At 53.0% G+C, this 15,142-nt stretch overlaps 1 protein-coding gene across 1 annotated transcript in view; it reads left to right on the top strand.

The window, feature by feature from the left end:
- sema4f (sema domain, immunoglobulin domain (Ig), transmembrane domain (TM) and short cytoplasmic domain, (semaphorin) 4F) overlaps nucleotides 1-15,142 on the top strand; it is a 57,134-nt gene that overhangs the window by 37,211 nt on the left and 4,781 nt on the right. Inside the window, exons 3-11 of the mRNA XM_088919701.1 lie at nucleotides 1,140-1,199; nucleotides 8,914-9,012; nucleotides 9,398-9,509; nucleotides 10,184-10,303; nucleotides 11,098-11,246; nucleotides 12,544-12,725; nucleotides 13,061-13,202; nucleotides 13,962-14,178; nucleotides 14,268-14,377. Of these exons, the coding sequence (XP_088775827.1) occupies nucleotides 1,140-1,199; nucleotides 8,914-9,012; nucleotides 9,398-9,509; nucleotides 10,184-10,303; nucleotides 11,098-11,246; nucleotides 12,544-12,725; nucleotides 13,061-13,202; nucleotides 13,962-14,178; nucleotides 14,268-14,377 (1,191 nt within the window). The remainder of the gene's footprint in view (nucleotides 1-1,139; nucleotides 1,200-8,913; nucleotides 9,013-9,397; nucleotides 9,510-10,183; nucleotides 10,304-11,097; nucleotides 11,247-12,543; nucleotides 12,726-13,060; nucleotides 13,203-13,961; nucleotides 14,179-14,267; nucleotides 14,378-15,142) is intronic.

The raw sequence follows: 15,142 nt of genomic DNA, 5'->3' as shown, positions 1-15,142 counted from the left end.
CTGTCTATTTCTGAAGCGTGGACGGGAAATCCACCAGCAGGGTCTCGCGGTCCTTCGTGCAGATCTGTGCGCTGAAGTTCACACGGAGGTGGATGGCTAACCTCTGAACGCTTGCTTCTGAGAAACAGCATTCGAGGGCAGCTAAAAAAAACAGACCGACTAACACTTCTAGAATGTTGTGCAGCCTTGTCATTTATAGTTAAGGTTACAAATTCTGATAGTGGAAATGCAGCAGTAGAAAATTGCCTCTGATGATAGCACTGCAGTCTGGAGGTCAGAGGTCATCTGAGGATTTTGGGGGCTGAGTCCTGGACAGTGGTGGACCCCACCCCGGTGTGGCTGTGCCTGGGCCACTGGTGGGCCACCTGCACACGCACACTCTCCCTTTGGCTTCTGTCTGCCAGCATCCTCTCTGAGCCCAGGAGCTGATAACCCTCCCAGAGGAAATCGGTGCACTGCTGGCCTAGCATCTCCAGCTCCCAGAGAGACCATGCTGGCGGTCCTTCAGTCAGTCAGTCAGTCCTGCGTCTTCTGCTGTGGTGGGGGGAGAAAACAGCCTTGCTACTGCAGAGTTGCAAAGGGCTGCCAACAGCAAAGGAAACAGGCTGAAATATCTCTCTGCTTGGAGGTTAAAGCCTCCTAAGGACAGGGGATCACAGTCCTGTGCCGGGAGGCGGGAGGCCTGATGTGAGAGGTGTGGGCTGCAGCTGTGTCCAGGCTTGCAGTGCAGCGTCCCAGCAGAGCAACGAGCAGGTGAAGCTCAGGAAGGCCTGGCTGTGGGCAGCACTGCAGGGGTCAGCCTGCTCTTATCTGCGCAGCACAGTGAGAACAGACAGCTCTTTGCAGCCTCAGGTGGTTTCCAGTAGTGAGGCTCAGGTTTGAACTTGGCACAAGAACAAACCTCCAAATAAACCAAAGAAAGCCAACCAGCAGAAGCAAATTGGATTTGAATTTCAGAGCACTTTGATCCATTACTGTCTTTCTTTTGTGAAGTTGAACGCATAGCTTTTGTGCTTCATGAATCCAAGACGTGTCGGTAGAGGCAGGAGGGTCCAGTGTCAGTGGGCGCTGTGGGGTCTTTGTGGCTAGGAAGTCTCCAGTCTTGGTCCTTCCTGACCATGGCTCTCTGTCTCCTGCAGATCTCCTGGGAAGTGCCGAAGGACAAGCGGGATACCTGCATCAACAAGGGCAAGACTGAGGTGAGGGGGAGACCAGGCTCTTACCTTTCCCGACGCCAGCAGCTGCGCGCCCTCAGCGGGCTGTGAGCTGTTCAAGCGCCGGACACGTGATATCTGTTATTCCACAGGCACAGCCTTATCAGGCTTATCTGGTAAACAAGACGGGCCTCCTTAGCAGAACTGCTCTGCAGCTTTGCCTATATTTGGATTGAAAATGCTAAATGGAATAGTGTGATCATGTCTCGACTTAAAGCACAATACAGCGTCTACCCCAGCTGTGTCCTTTCCACACCACTCTCAAAATCAGCGTAGTGGCAGGGGTCTCTTCTCACATACTGTATACAGAAATGGAAAGCTGTAGGGCACACTGAATCTATTGGGGATGGTGCAATAAAATCTGTTTGTTTTTTTCTTAAAAAGTTGACCTGAGGAAGTTGTGCCAGCAGAAACACTATCTGTTGCAGTGAAGGATCGTTCTTTTCATGAACACTGTGGGGGCGTGACGCACTTCACTTGAGCATGTGGTGCGTTTGCATTGTCTGACTTACGCAAGAGAATTACGAGCAAAACGAGTCTAAACCAGGTAAAGAATAAAGACTGTGCTGAATGATCAGAGAATCTTATCCGGCTGTCTTCTGAAAGACGCCAGGGAATTGCTCAGTAATATGGCTGAGCAGCTTGTTCCAGACTCCCGCAACCATTTGCATAAAGAAACTGGTTTTTAATCCACTTTCACATAGTTTCCCTCGGGTCCCCTCGTAGTCTCCTCTGTTCAGCAATCAAAAGGTTCGGTTGCTCCTCTCTGCTGGTGTAGTTCATTCCCTTCTGCCCCAGATGTGTGGTTGCTCCTCTCTGTACTCATCCCAGAGCAGAAACAGCTTTTTTGTAACATGGTGACTGGAATTGTGCACAGTCTTCTAAAGGAGGCCTTTTTAGAAGGGCAGGAGACAAGCATCTCGCAGCACACAGTAGGGGATAACCTGGAGCCCAGAATTTGTAAGGAAAGTTCGAACTTCTTAACACTTCACACAGGAAGCTGGTCCATATCCCCCTGTGACAGAGGACCCACATCCTGAATTGGCAGGCAGGAAATGTCTGATAACACCACTGGCCACCCTGTAAACTGACAAGATGGGATTTTAAAACTGCCTTTAAGTTGAAAGATATTAATGTGTAATCTGGTTGCTGGACTGATTCAAGAGCAGGAGTATCTTAAACCCTATCGAGAGGCAGGGGTGTGCATCATGATCCGTGTCAAACACCTTCTGTGTGGCAAGGACAGATCACTTGCGTCTTCCCTGTACATGCTCGAGGTCGATGTGTGCTGTTACATGTGTTGCTGAGCGTATCCTTTCCTAGAGAGGAGAGGGGTGGACATGGGACGCAGCGGAATCCAGTAGGATCTCCTACACGGGCCTGACCCCTGCTCATTCATGAAGGAGAACCTTACCTGTGACTTTCACCTCCGATTTCCCCCTTAAGATTAAGCCCAGCAGTCCTTATAGTCTGCTGATCTAGTGTCAGTGGAGTTTTTTAATATATTTAATATTCCTTTTGTGTTTTACGCTTGAAGAGCCAATGTTTTTTTGAAGAATCTGGGGGAAATCTGCCTTCACTCTCGCTGTCGGCACCAGGGCTTTCTTCCGTGAGACTGTCATCACAAACGTACTAGTGTGTCTTACAGTTTTAACATGACATCCCCCATCCCACCTTTTACACTCGACACAGTGGAGTGTGTATCCTCTGTACATCAACATCAAAACACAACTCTTTTTCTGAAGTGATTTCCTCATTTCTGTCCGTTTTCGAAAGCTTTGTCCAGTTCGGGGTTGCGGGGAGCTGGAGCCTATCCCAGCGAGCGACGGGCGCCAGTCCGCCATTTAGTCATTTCAGCGATTTCAATTAAATTCAATTTACCTTAGTAGTAAGGAATTTTAAAGAATTTTAGATTTACACGTCATTCGATTTGAAGGCAATTTTCTGACCTGTCTCAAAGTGTCATGGTGAACACATCCGCTCACTTATGTCTACTTAAAGTACAAGTTCTAGCCAGCGGCTGAGGCACCAGTCCATCCCGGAGAGCAGCCTGGGTAATCTGTGGTGAGCCTGCCCCCACTCAGTTCAGGCTGGAGAAATGTGCCCACGGTGTAGACCGGGCTCGGTGATCGGCGGGCCGGAGCCATACTGTGACACGGGCTTGAGTCTCTGTGCTGTGGGCTGGGCTGTCCCCTGGGAATGGACTTGTGTCATGAGGCTGAAATGAGCAAGCAGCGTGTTGGAGGAAGCTTTCTGGGTAAAAGCTGCTGTGCTTTCAGCCAGGATTGGATTTTCAACGAACCGTGATCTCTGCCAAGAAAATAGCTACAGAAATGCAACGAATTGTTACAGTAAAGGTGCTGCCCCATGCTGATTGAAGCGTCCGGGGCTGGCTTGGTGAAGCCCTGGGCGCTGCACCACACAGGACAGTTCTGTCTGGCTTTGGAGTCACAGCTGCTCTAAATTCATGGAGGAGCTGTTGCCCCGGCTCCGTCAGGGCACCCCGAGTGCTGCAGAATCTGCACAGTGCTGCCCGAGACGCACGTTGTCAAGCGGTGACAGCAGATCTGAGCGCATGGCGAATTCAGCTTGTGAAGAGAAACATGCCGTTAAATGCACTCGGCATCCGTGCCTGCTGTGTGTAATTACACAGTCTGACACTCGCAAAGTGTTGCTTCAGGCATCTGCCTCCCTCTGTCTGCGCAGGCTGAAGAGCCGACTGCACAGCGATGTCTGGGCACTAGGCAGTGATGGCACACCATGTTCCCAGCATGCATTGCCCAGGTGTTGGCGGCATGTTGCTGCAGGGGGGCTGTAATGTGTGTGTGTGTGTGTGTGTGTGTGTGTGTGTGTGTGCGCGTGTGTGTGTGTGTGTGTGGCCATCCCAGAGCGGGCTCTCGTCTCTCATGTGCGCATGATCCTGTTGTGGCTGTCCCTGCCCCCAGTCACTCCGGTTTGAGTGTAGGGCATGTAGAAATGCACAAAAACTGCTGATAGTGATGCTGTCTGGCTACGGGTTCTACTGTTAGCTGAAGATGGAAGGTTGGTTTGTGTGGCGGTCTTCTTCAGCTGTAGTGATCTTTCCCTCCTGCGCCTGACTTGGCCAGCTCCTCGCGCAGACACAGCCAGTGCCCAGGGCCTGCGGGGGCTGGGGGGGGTGTCCAGTGATGAGACGGGCGTCTTGCTGCCCAGCTCGTGCCCCCGGCTGTCCGAGGTGCAGGGGGGAGAGAGAAGAGCACAGCCCGGTGTCCAGTCCGCGCTCTCGAGGTACTAACGCCTCGCACGTCCGGCCCGAATGGCTCAATCAGACGGATACTCGATTTTAGGGAAGAGAGAACAAACGACGAGGAGAAGTGGCCGAGGGCGCTCGGCAGGGAAGCGGGGAGAGAGATCGGCTGTCGGGAGCGTGGCGGTGGTTGAGGACAGGCGACGCGAGAGGGGAAAGTCCAGGAGAAGTGATCCGCCGGCGCCGGTCGAGGTGCGTGGTGTGTGGCGGTGGTTGAGGACAGGCGACGCGAGAGGGGAAAGTCCAGGAGAAGTGATCCGCTGGCGCGCGGTGTGACGGTGCGGCTCGCTGGGCTTGGGCGCGAAGGCGATGTGGGCCTGCTGGCCGCGGAGCAGACAGGGACACGGTCGTGCCAGTGTGAGCACTTAACCTGCCTGCGCGCATTCGCCTGGGTCTATTCCTACACCAGCAGGATGATACAGTAACTAATCATGAATTATTATTAATTATTCAATATCTATTCAGTTATTCAATCAAATTCTATTATTCAATATTCAATATCTGCATCTTCTTAAACCTCCATTTAGACTTGGTAGTTGTTTTCCCCAAATTTTAAGCATTTTATAACACTTTACAGGGGACATTAAGTTTTTTGTAAAAGATTCTCCAGATAATATTGTTGCTAACTTTGCACATGGTGCCAAAGTGAACAGCCTTTTTTCCCCTGTTGTCTTCGAGCTCAAGTGGTGCATCTTCCAGCCCAGCTGTTTCCCAGTACACTCCCAGGCAGGGGAGGGGGACAGCTTGCTGCTGTTCCGAACTGGGGCTCAAGTTCGGCCCTCTGCTCCAGGTGCCGCCCTGTGAGATTAGGGAGCAGGGCCCCTTGTCCAGCTCGCTTTCAGTCTGACATCTCGCTACCTGAAATTTAAACGCATGCACAAAAATGCAGATGGTCCGTAGATAGTTCCAAAGGCAATTCCAACTGGGATGTCTTCTACAGCCAAGAATCTCTTCCTTGAGTCCTTGACTCATTCCGGCTTTATGGAATAGTGCCTGGAAATAAATGGTAAGCAGCTCAGCCTGAGCTCAATCCCCTTACAAGCCCTTAACAGCCCTGATTGTCAGGACACTCCTGCTGCCTGCATATGGTTACTGATGCAATGACCCTGTAAGAAGAGCTGCTCCTGTCCCTGCCGCTCCCCCCTCTCTCCCCCTGTCATTGTTCTGATCCGGTGTAAACACAGAGCCCTGCCAGGACCCTGCACCCTGCACACCTGCAGCGTGCACAGCTGGCCAGATGTGACCTCGGTGAACTCATAGCAGCTTGTGGCCGGGGCAGCTCCAGACCCACCAGCTCTCTGTGGTAATATTAGCCTGTTTGAAGCACAACAAAGCATTTATTCATAATAAACTCGGATATAAAAGTGGTCTAGTTCTCTTGTAAGAGCCTTAAAGTCCAGCTCTTCCCTGATCTCATACACAAGGGAAAGGAACACTCCACCCAATGACACACAGTTCTCTAAATGTGCTCTAAACCAAAAAACAGCCCAAACCCAGCCTCAAGAGAACCTTTTCAGAGTTGTTACATCAGGCTTTGCGCATACACGTGCATGCTTGTTTGTTTTGGATGATCTATACCAGTTTAATTGCATTAAGCTTGAACCGATTGTTTTGCTATAGTTGTCATGTCCTTATGAAAGAAGATGGGCCGTTGAAGAAGGAGTGTGCTTCAGAAGCCTACAGCACAGTCAGCTGAAATGGAAAATACTTGAACATGACTCATCATCTTCACCCTGCTCAACCTTGTTCAGCAGTGCAAGGCCTGGAGGTTGTGAGGTTGTGTGCGACATTAGTCTGCAGAAGGAGTCAAGGAGTCTGCAGTACGTCTCCTGTTTGCTCTGAAGACGGACCCTTCCGTTCTGATAAAACCAGTAATTTGCTGAAGAAGCAAGCAGGATTTGTGCTGGACTGCGAGATCTGGAAGGAGAAGGGTAACTGAGGAGTGTGATACCCGAGAGGTTGTCTTTGCCTCCTGCTTTGCACAGGAAGTCCTCACCTAGCTCGCTGTGGGGTCCTGAGGTTGCTGGGTGGTCTGTGTGCCTTGTTGTCACTGTAACAATTTCACTGCTCTGCTGATGGTCTGGGGGCACCTGGCCCCCCTAAAACCAGCCACCTTCCTGCGGTGCTCTCTTGCTCGCTAGGTGCCAAAGCTGAACACAATGTTATTTGAATGTTTTGACTTGTTTCGGACCGGACCTGGAGCGTCAGTCAGATCCACGATGGACCAGCTGTGAGTGTGGTTTAGCTTAGCCACTGACGAGACAGGCTGTCATAATCTACTTCTGCTGGGCAAGGCTGGTACTGTATCTGCTGTCATTTGAAGAAGGGTAACCACCTCTGGCAGGTTTTAGAAACTCCCAGTACCAGTCATGCACACTTCTGATTTGATTCTGAAGCCTTCACACTTAAATTCTTACACACTTAGAAATTCCCCTCTTACCCAGAGAGAAGAAGGCTTTAAGACTAATGGCTTCAGAGTCTGGGTGAAGCTCTTTGTTAGCATGGTGCTGTCGTCCTGATGTGCCCCCACACCCCTGATCTGCGCCTGCTGCCACAAGAGCTGACAGCAGCCTGCAGAGATGGCATCAGACTCCCAGCACGCAGCAGCAGCAAGACTCGTCCGAGGCTGATGAAATGCAGGCTCTCGTCTGAACTGCACTGCTGAAGCCGAGGAAAGAAGCATTTCTGCAGTTACACTGAAAACAAAATCGTGCATCTCCCATGGGCCATTGCTCGTTAAACCAGAACAGATCAAACGGGCGTGTTGTGGGTGGAAATCTGAGATCTGATTTCCTGTGCCCTCTTGTCCGAGCGCAGAGAAATGGTGTAGCTTCCTTCTGGGCATCTGAACTCGACGGGCACTGCGAGCCCTTGAATTTGCCCTCTCCCATCCTCACAGCTATTTCTGAGCTGTAGGGAAATGGCAAGCAGGTTAAAATGACAACACTTCTTTTTTGTAGTTTATGAAAAGGTTAAATATAGATTTGCGTTTTGTGAGAGAAGCTTCTGCAGAATTTACACTAAAAACACAAAAAGGAGAGTCTGAGGTCCTCTTGGAAAGCTTCACAGAGATGAGAGATCGGCACTGTTCCAACAGGACAATACAGCAGAGATACCGCTATTACATCTTCTCTAGAATGAAAGGGGGGGACACTGGCTGTCACACAGAGCCAGGCCAGCGCACGTCTGGTGAATCACTGCTAAGCCCACCTTCCCTTTGAGGGAGTACTGAGTATTTTCTGCCACATTTATTTAAAAAGGTCTCTTTTGCACAAGGAGACTGTGGCAGCACCACACAAACGCTTTAACCTGGGTGTCTGGGCTGTTCTTGTGGTGTCTTATTAGTCCATATTGTTGAACACTTACACCTCACAAAACATTTTTAAACATGATGTACTTTGTTTATTGTGAAACGGGCTCACTGTTCCTCAGGCTGTGGCAGGAGATCACATGCTGGGCTGCAGCTCTTTTGAGTTTCCTCTCCTCCCCCAGTAGGACTGGAGATGTTCTGATTCTGGCAGGTATGGAAATTCTGGGATTAGGTTTATTTTAGGAAGGTCTGCTTGTCTAATCCCAGAGTATTCCTCACAGTGCAGCAGAAAGTGCATTTCTTTCCTCCCTGCTGGCAGTCGGAGCACAGCCGGTCCTCTCTGGACAGCCTGCTCTGTCTGTGTCACTCAGTTTTTTTTATGGCCAGGCTGTGGTCACTGAGCCTGTCCTCTCTGGACAGTCAGTTCAGCCTGTTGCCCCTTTCCTGTATACAGACTGTGGCCTGTATTTATTAGGAGTATTTTTCTCTTTGCTCTCCACTACCCTGGTCAGGAACTCAGCTAGTGTGTATTGTCTTTTTAGAGTCCTGCAGCATTCCAGTTTGGGTTGTTTGTGAGGCAGGTGAGGCAGGGCTGTTTGGCTTGTTCTGTGATGTGGGTTGAGTTTGATTCGTGTTGTTGTAGCTGGCCTGTCCTGAGGCTGGTTGGTGTCAGTGCGCTTCAGGACCAGGTGGTGGTAGGAGTTCTGGACACTGCTGTTTGTGTAACCAATATTTAAGTGCTCTCTTCTGTATATTTATTAGCTTTCGTTAACACTCTGGGGTGGCACGCAGTTACTGACAGCAGGTAAAGTCCTGCTCAGACAGCTCTGCACACTGTGGTCTTTGTGTCAGGGCGCCCTCTGGTGGAGCACTCATGCAGCTACAAAGCAGTACACGTAGTGGAGTGGGGTCCCTACAGCGTCTGCAGAGTCGCACGCAGAGCTCTGTCCATTCCCATGAGTTCTCTGTGCCTGACTGGATCATTTTCGGTCTCGTGCATGCGCGTGAGACACAAGTCTCCTGTCCAGTACAGCTTGTGCAGGGTGGAGAGGGAGCGGTGATCTTCAGCTCTGACCAAGGTGCTCTGCTCTGCTCTCTCCCAGGCCGACTGCCACAACTACGTCCGTCTGCTGCAGTTCCTGAGCGCGGAGCAGATCTACGTGTGCGGGACCTATGCCTTCGACCCACAGTGCGCCTTCCTGGTGAGTGGGCCGCCCTCTTGCTCCAGGGCGGAGGCCGGGCCGGGCCAAGCAGCTCCACGTCTCCCTGTGGACCTGGCAGACGTGTGTCGCAACACGACAGGAGGCCGTTTGGCCCATCTAGCCTGTCTGGCTGCCAGTAGCTGCTCAATCCCGAGGTTCTTCAGGGAGATTGGAGGAAACTTTGTTCCATGCTCCCACAAACCTTTGTGTAAAGTGCTTCCTCTTCTCCCGTTTTAATTGCTCTTCCATGTAGTGCATTAAAACAACTGTTTCATAAATGAAGGGCACAGAGTGAATAGAGGGGGGCGATAATGACAGTGATATTTTCTTGCCTCCTGCTTTCTGCTCTCTGCTCTCCATCACTCGCTTTCTCTCTCTCTCTCAGAACGTGAAGGAATTCTTCTTGGAGCTGCAGGAAAATGGTGAAGTGAGGATGGAGAGTGGGAAGGGGAAGTGTCCCTTCGAACCCGCTCAGCACTACACTGCTGTCATGGCAGGTACAGCCCCCTCCGGCCCCCCCGCCCGTGTTCAGCCAGTCCCAGGAAATGCACGTCGACCACAAGGAGTTCTGTAGACTCAACAGCTCTGTGTTGAGGGAGGCCTCCTAGCTCCAGACCCAGGTGCAGCTGTGATTCACTTCTGCTCCTGTGTCACGAGTTTGGGCTATTCTAAAAGAACATAAGAAATGTTGGGGTTAGAATTAAAGTTGCAAGCAAGAGGAGGCCCATTTCAACCCATTTGGTAGTTGGTAGCTAAATTGATCCCGGGATCGTACCCTGACTTCTTTCAGATCCATGTCTGGATATCGGCTTCAACAACATGGCTGGGGTGCTTGTTCCAGACTCCTACAGCTCTTTGTGTAAAGAAGTACCTCCTGTTTTCAGTTTTAAATGCACTTTCCTGTAGTTCCAGTTGTGTCCTCTTTGTCCTCACTGTTCATTTGAAGAAATCTGTTGGCTTGGCTTTCAGTGTGCGTGTGGATGTTGAATCCCTGTTGTATTCTCTGTCCCAGAAAAGGTTCAGTTCCGTCAGCCTGTCAGTCTAGGAGACTCTTAAGCCCTGGAGTGTATCTAGTCGCTCTTCTCTGCACTGATTCCAGTAGAAAGGTTTTATCTCCTCTCCACACCTCACTTTCCTCCTCTCTCACACTTGTGGTGGTGTTTCCCTGTAGGTGGACTCCTGTATACTGCCACCACCAGCAACTTCCTGAGCACGGCCTTCGATATCTCCAGGGCGACGGGGCCGGAGGTGGAGCGTATCCGCACAGAGACCTCCCCCAGCTGGCTGAGTGGTGAGGCACACTGCTGCCTGTTCCTCCCGCAGGGCCGCTCACCGGAGCGCTGAACAGGGGGCACACCCCGCACCAGCTCTGGGAGCGGGGGCCAGGATAGATGTGTCGACGTACCGGCCAGAAGCAAATGTGTATTTTTTTTTTATTATAGCAACGGTGGGAAAGATGCATTTGGCACATTTCATAGGTGTGCAGTCCTGTAAGAAATGCCTGTCTGGGAAAACAGTCTTATTCTGAAAAGAAAATAACGTAGAAGAACAGCGAAAAGGGCAACACAGAAGCCTCAGGCTAGGCACGTGACGATACGGCCACCGGAGTCCGCCAGCCTCTTGTGTTAATATCGCACGGGGTCTCTCTGATTCTGATTCAGAATCTCTCCACGCTCGGGTGCCTTCATTTACTCTCCTGCAGAGTAAACGGAGTAAAACGCACAGGAGCCTGAGCTGCATTCTGCCTTTCCTTCACGATTCCTGCCAGATCAGCGGTGCCGAGCTGAACCGTCCAGCAGGGTCCTCTCACTGGGCCCAGTAGGCTGCTCTGCCACACTGGACTCTCCGTGTTGTAGGAGCGAGGCTGTGTGGGTTTGTCTTACTGGGGGACACTAGTGGGCTAAATACGGCCCCTACAGTGTGTCCCTGTGTCACAGCTGCTCCACACAGCTGGGCTCTAGCTCTGAGAAATGAGCACCCCAATAAACCTCCTGCGCTGGAGCTGTGGGGATCCCCCCCACCTGCGGCCCAGCTGGGTAGCGGGGGGGGGGCTGTGCGTTACAGTTGTTGTGTTCCTACCGGCAGACCCGGAGTTCGTGAGCTCGGTCTTTGTCCCGGAGAAGGACAGCCCCACGGGAGACGACGACAAGATCTACTTTTTCTTCACCGAGGTGGCCAACGAGTACGACTTCTACACCCGGGTCAGGGTGCCCAGGGTGGCGCGGGTCTGCAAGGTGAGCACGGCGGCGCTGTCCGGACTTCCATCTATCCACAGCCTCTGAGCTGATAGGAACCTTCCCTTGTGATATCCTGTAAGCGCCCGTCTACACTTGTGTACGAGGTTGGAACACTCCCCCTCTCCGACTCGCACTCGTGCGTGCGCTTGTGTACGAGGTTGGAACACTCCCCCTCTCCGACTCGCACTCGTGCGTGCGCTTGTGTACGAGGTTGGAACACTCCCCCTCTCCGACTCGCACTCGTGCGTGCGCTTGTGTACGAGGTTGGAACACTCCCCCTCTCCGACTCGCACTCGTGCGTGCGCTTGTGTACGAGGTTGGAACACTCCCCCTCTCCGACTCGCACTCGTGCGTGCGCTTGTGTACGAGGTTGGAACACTCCCCCTCTCCGACTCGCACTCGTGCGTGCGCTTGTGTACGAGGTTGGAACACTCCCCCTCTCCGACTCGCACTCGTGCGTGCGCTTGTGTACGAGGTTGGAACACTCCCCCTCTCCGACTCGCACTCGTGCGTGCGCTTGTGTACGAGGTTGGAACACTCCCCCTCTCCGACTCGCACTCGTGCGTGCGCTTGTGTACGAGGTTGGAACACTCCCCCTCTCCGACTCGCACTCGTGCGTGCGCTTGTGTACGAGGTTGGAACACTCCCCTCTCCGACTCACACTCGTGCGTGCGCTTGTGTACGAGGTTGGAACACTCCCCCTCTCCGACTCGCACTCGTGCGTGCGCTTGTGTACGAGGTTGGAACACTCCCCTCTCCGACTCGCACTCGTGCGTGCGCTTGTGTACGAGGTTGGAACACTCCCCCTCTCCAACTCGCACTCGTGCGTGCGCTTGTGTACGAGGTTGGAACACTCCCCTCTCCGACTCGCACTCGTGCATGCGCTTGTGTACGAGGTTGGAACACTCCCCTCTCCGACTCGCACTCGTGCGTGCGCTTGTGTACGAGGTTGGAACACTCCCCTCTCCGACTCGCACTCGTGCGGCGGTTCTCCAGACTTTCAATCGCTTCCGCCTTCTGTCCATGCCAGCTTGTCACAACACACAACATGCAAATGGCAAATCGCCCATTTACTTCGCTACACGTATCATGTTAAAGACAGTACTCATAAATGCAGTATGTGCACTCCAGTTAAACTGCGAGTGCTATTTAAGATGTGGTGCTAGAAGCAGACTTCAGCTGATTCTTGAGTCCTGTCGTTTTTTACTGTAAACATGGTGTTAATGCTGCTGCTTTAGCAACACTGTCATCTGTCGGTCAGCCAGTAAAACCCCTGGAACGTGACTCTTCCCAGGGGGACGTGGGAGGGAGCAAGACGCTGCAGAAGCGCTGGACCACCTTCCTGAAGGCCCTGCTGGTGTGTGAGGACCGCCAGAGTGGCCGGCGCTACGACGTCCTGAAAGACGTGTACACCCTGGAGCACCGGCCCGGAGACACGGGCAGCACCCACTTCTACGGCCTCTTCACCTCCCAGTGGTGAGACACTCGCGCCGGCAGAGGGACAGGGCCCGCAGGCTGACTGACCGACAGACGGGCGAGCTGCTTGCGGACAGGGAGATGGGCCCGTCTCATACTGCGTCCCTCTTTCTCTGCCGAGTCAGAAACATTCCCCTGGGCGGACACAGTCGATCCCCCTGAGGATCTCCTGCACAGATCTCCTGTGTTCCAGACTTCATTCTGTCTGTACCTGACAGTCCCCCAGACCAGAACCACGCTTGTTGCTCTTCCTTGAGCTCCTCCTGAGGCAGTAGCGCTCCTGGTCATCGACCGCCCACCAGCTCATTCTCCGTGCCCTCTCTGTCCTCTCGCAGGGACAGCGAAGAGGTGTCCGCGGTGTGTGTGTACAGGCTGGAGGACGTCGGGAGGGTCATGAGCGGCTCCTACAAGGAGCTGAAGAAGAACTGCGAGAGCTGGTCTCACCAGGAGCCTCTGCTCCACCCCCGGCCCGGACAGGTAAGATAGTCTTTTCCTCCGGTTCCCCCTGAGTCCACGGCGAGCTGAGAGCAGGGAATGTGTGGGAATGGGAGCGCTGAGGCATCTCCGCAATCTTACTGTTTCGGTATACTTGACAGAAACTCCTCCCAGGCACTGGCCCTTGAGGATCAGAGTAAGGGGCTCTGGGTGAATGGCGAGGTCAGAGAATCCGTGGCAGACTTTAAGACTCCTCGCCCACGAGTGAGACCTGGAAGCCGCTCTAGGCTGATGCGCAGTGTGAGTGCACTGGGTCCAGGCCACACGGCGTCGCTGTCTTGTACTGATTTGTTGGCTGCACTCGTCCACGGTGCAAATACAGGCCGGACAGACAGGACACTGACATAGACGCTGTAGACAGGATACACACAGTGCAGATAGTGCAAATACATAATACAATCTACACAAGACACTGGGGAAGTTTAAACCCTGTTTCTGGAATTGGGGTGGGTGCCAGTAGATTTCAGGGTGCTGAGGAGCCTGACAGCCTGCAGGAAGAAGCTGTAACAGAGTCTGGGGGAGCTGGCCCGTACACTGCGATATCTTTTCCCAGAGGGTAGGAGGGCAAAGTTTATGGGAGGGGTGGGAGGGGTCATCTACTATACTGGAGGCCCAAAAGCTGATTTGTTCCCGACTGGTGCTGTGGTGTCCACAAAGGAGGAATTGGCCGCGAGTTGCTTGACCTGATTTGTACGGAAAGCGCCCAGCTCACGCCTGCCCTCTCCCCTCCCCTCCCCACAGTGCATCACCGAGGCCGTGAGGGCGGAGGGCTACGAGTCGTCCCTCAAGCTGCCCGACAAGGTGCTGACGTTCGTGCGGGACCACCCCCTGATGGAGAACGCGGCGAGAGCCCAGCCCCTGCTGGTGCGCTGGGGCGTCACCTACACCCGCCTGGCGGTGCGCCTGGCGCCGGGCCCCCCGGGCCCCCCGGCCACCGCGCTGCTGCACCTCGGCACCGGTGAGGACCCAGGGCGGGGCGCGGGGGGAGTGGGGGGGGGGGGGGGCTGGAGCGTGCCGCTGACCTGGGCGTCTGTCGCTGTCCTGCAGATCGCGGGGAGCTGCACCGAGTGTCCGTCCGGGGGCTCAACACCACCCTGCTGCAGGAGACGCCCCTGTTCGACACCGGCGAGCCCGTCACGCGCATCCTGCTGACAGAGGTATGTCTGCCCCGGAGACAGACTCGGGCACAGCCGACGGTGCCCGTGGGCGCCATCTCATCATCGATGTGGGGACGCTGTTGAGAGGCAGCCCTTAATGCAGGATTTAAGCCTTCATGTAGAATTTAAGGACATAGAACTGTAACGTAAACGCTGTGACAGTAAGCCCGTGTTTAGAAGTAGTAGTTTGTGTGGTATTGTGGTCATCATGTTACAAAAAAAAGATAATACTGCACTAGAATCAGTCCAAGGAAGAGCCACCAGACACGTTTCTGGGCTTCAGGTGATGTCCTACACTGACAAAGTGAAGGAACTGAATCTCTTCAGTCTTGAACGGAGAAGACTGTGAGGGGACCCGATCCGAGTGTTTGTTGAGAGAGCCCATGCTTCAGAATGGACAGTGGAGACTCGGAATTAGCTGCTAAGTACCAAATGGGCTAGTTGAACCTCTGCCTGTAACCTTTCCTCTGTTGTTGCGAGCACAGCCAGAGCAGATGGGGTAATATATGAAAACACATTGCTGTCTTCAAGAAAAAAAATCACATGTATCTTCTAATTACGTGATAATTATCTCCTTATCACGGGATTGTAAATTATCTTGTACCTGTGATATTCAGGTGATAGCACAATAGTCATGCAATACCTACGTTTGCATTAGTTGGCTTCCAGCACAAGCAGTGGAATCGACTGCACAGTAGAGTCTTTCTAGTTTAAAGACAAGTCTGTGAGTCCTCGTGCTTCATAATGATTCTGTTCACACCAGCT

The sequence above is a fragment of the Atractosteus spatula genome, chromosome 1 (assembly GCF_055471065.1).
Source record: "Atractosteus spatula isolate fAtrSpa1 chromosome 1, fAtrSpa1.hap1, whole genome shotgun sequence".
NCBI classification, from domain to species: domain Eukaryota; kingdom Metazoa; phylum Chordata; class Actinopteri; order Semionotiformes; family Lepisosteidae; genus Atractosteus; species Atractosteus spatula.
This window is presented reverse-complemented; position numbering and strand designations above follow the sequence as displayed.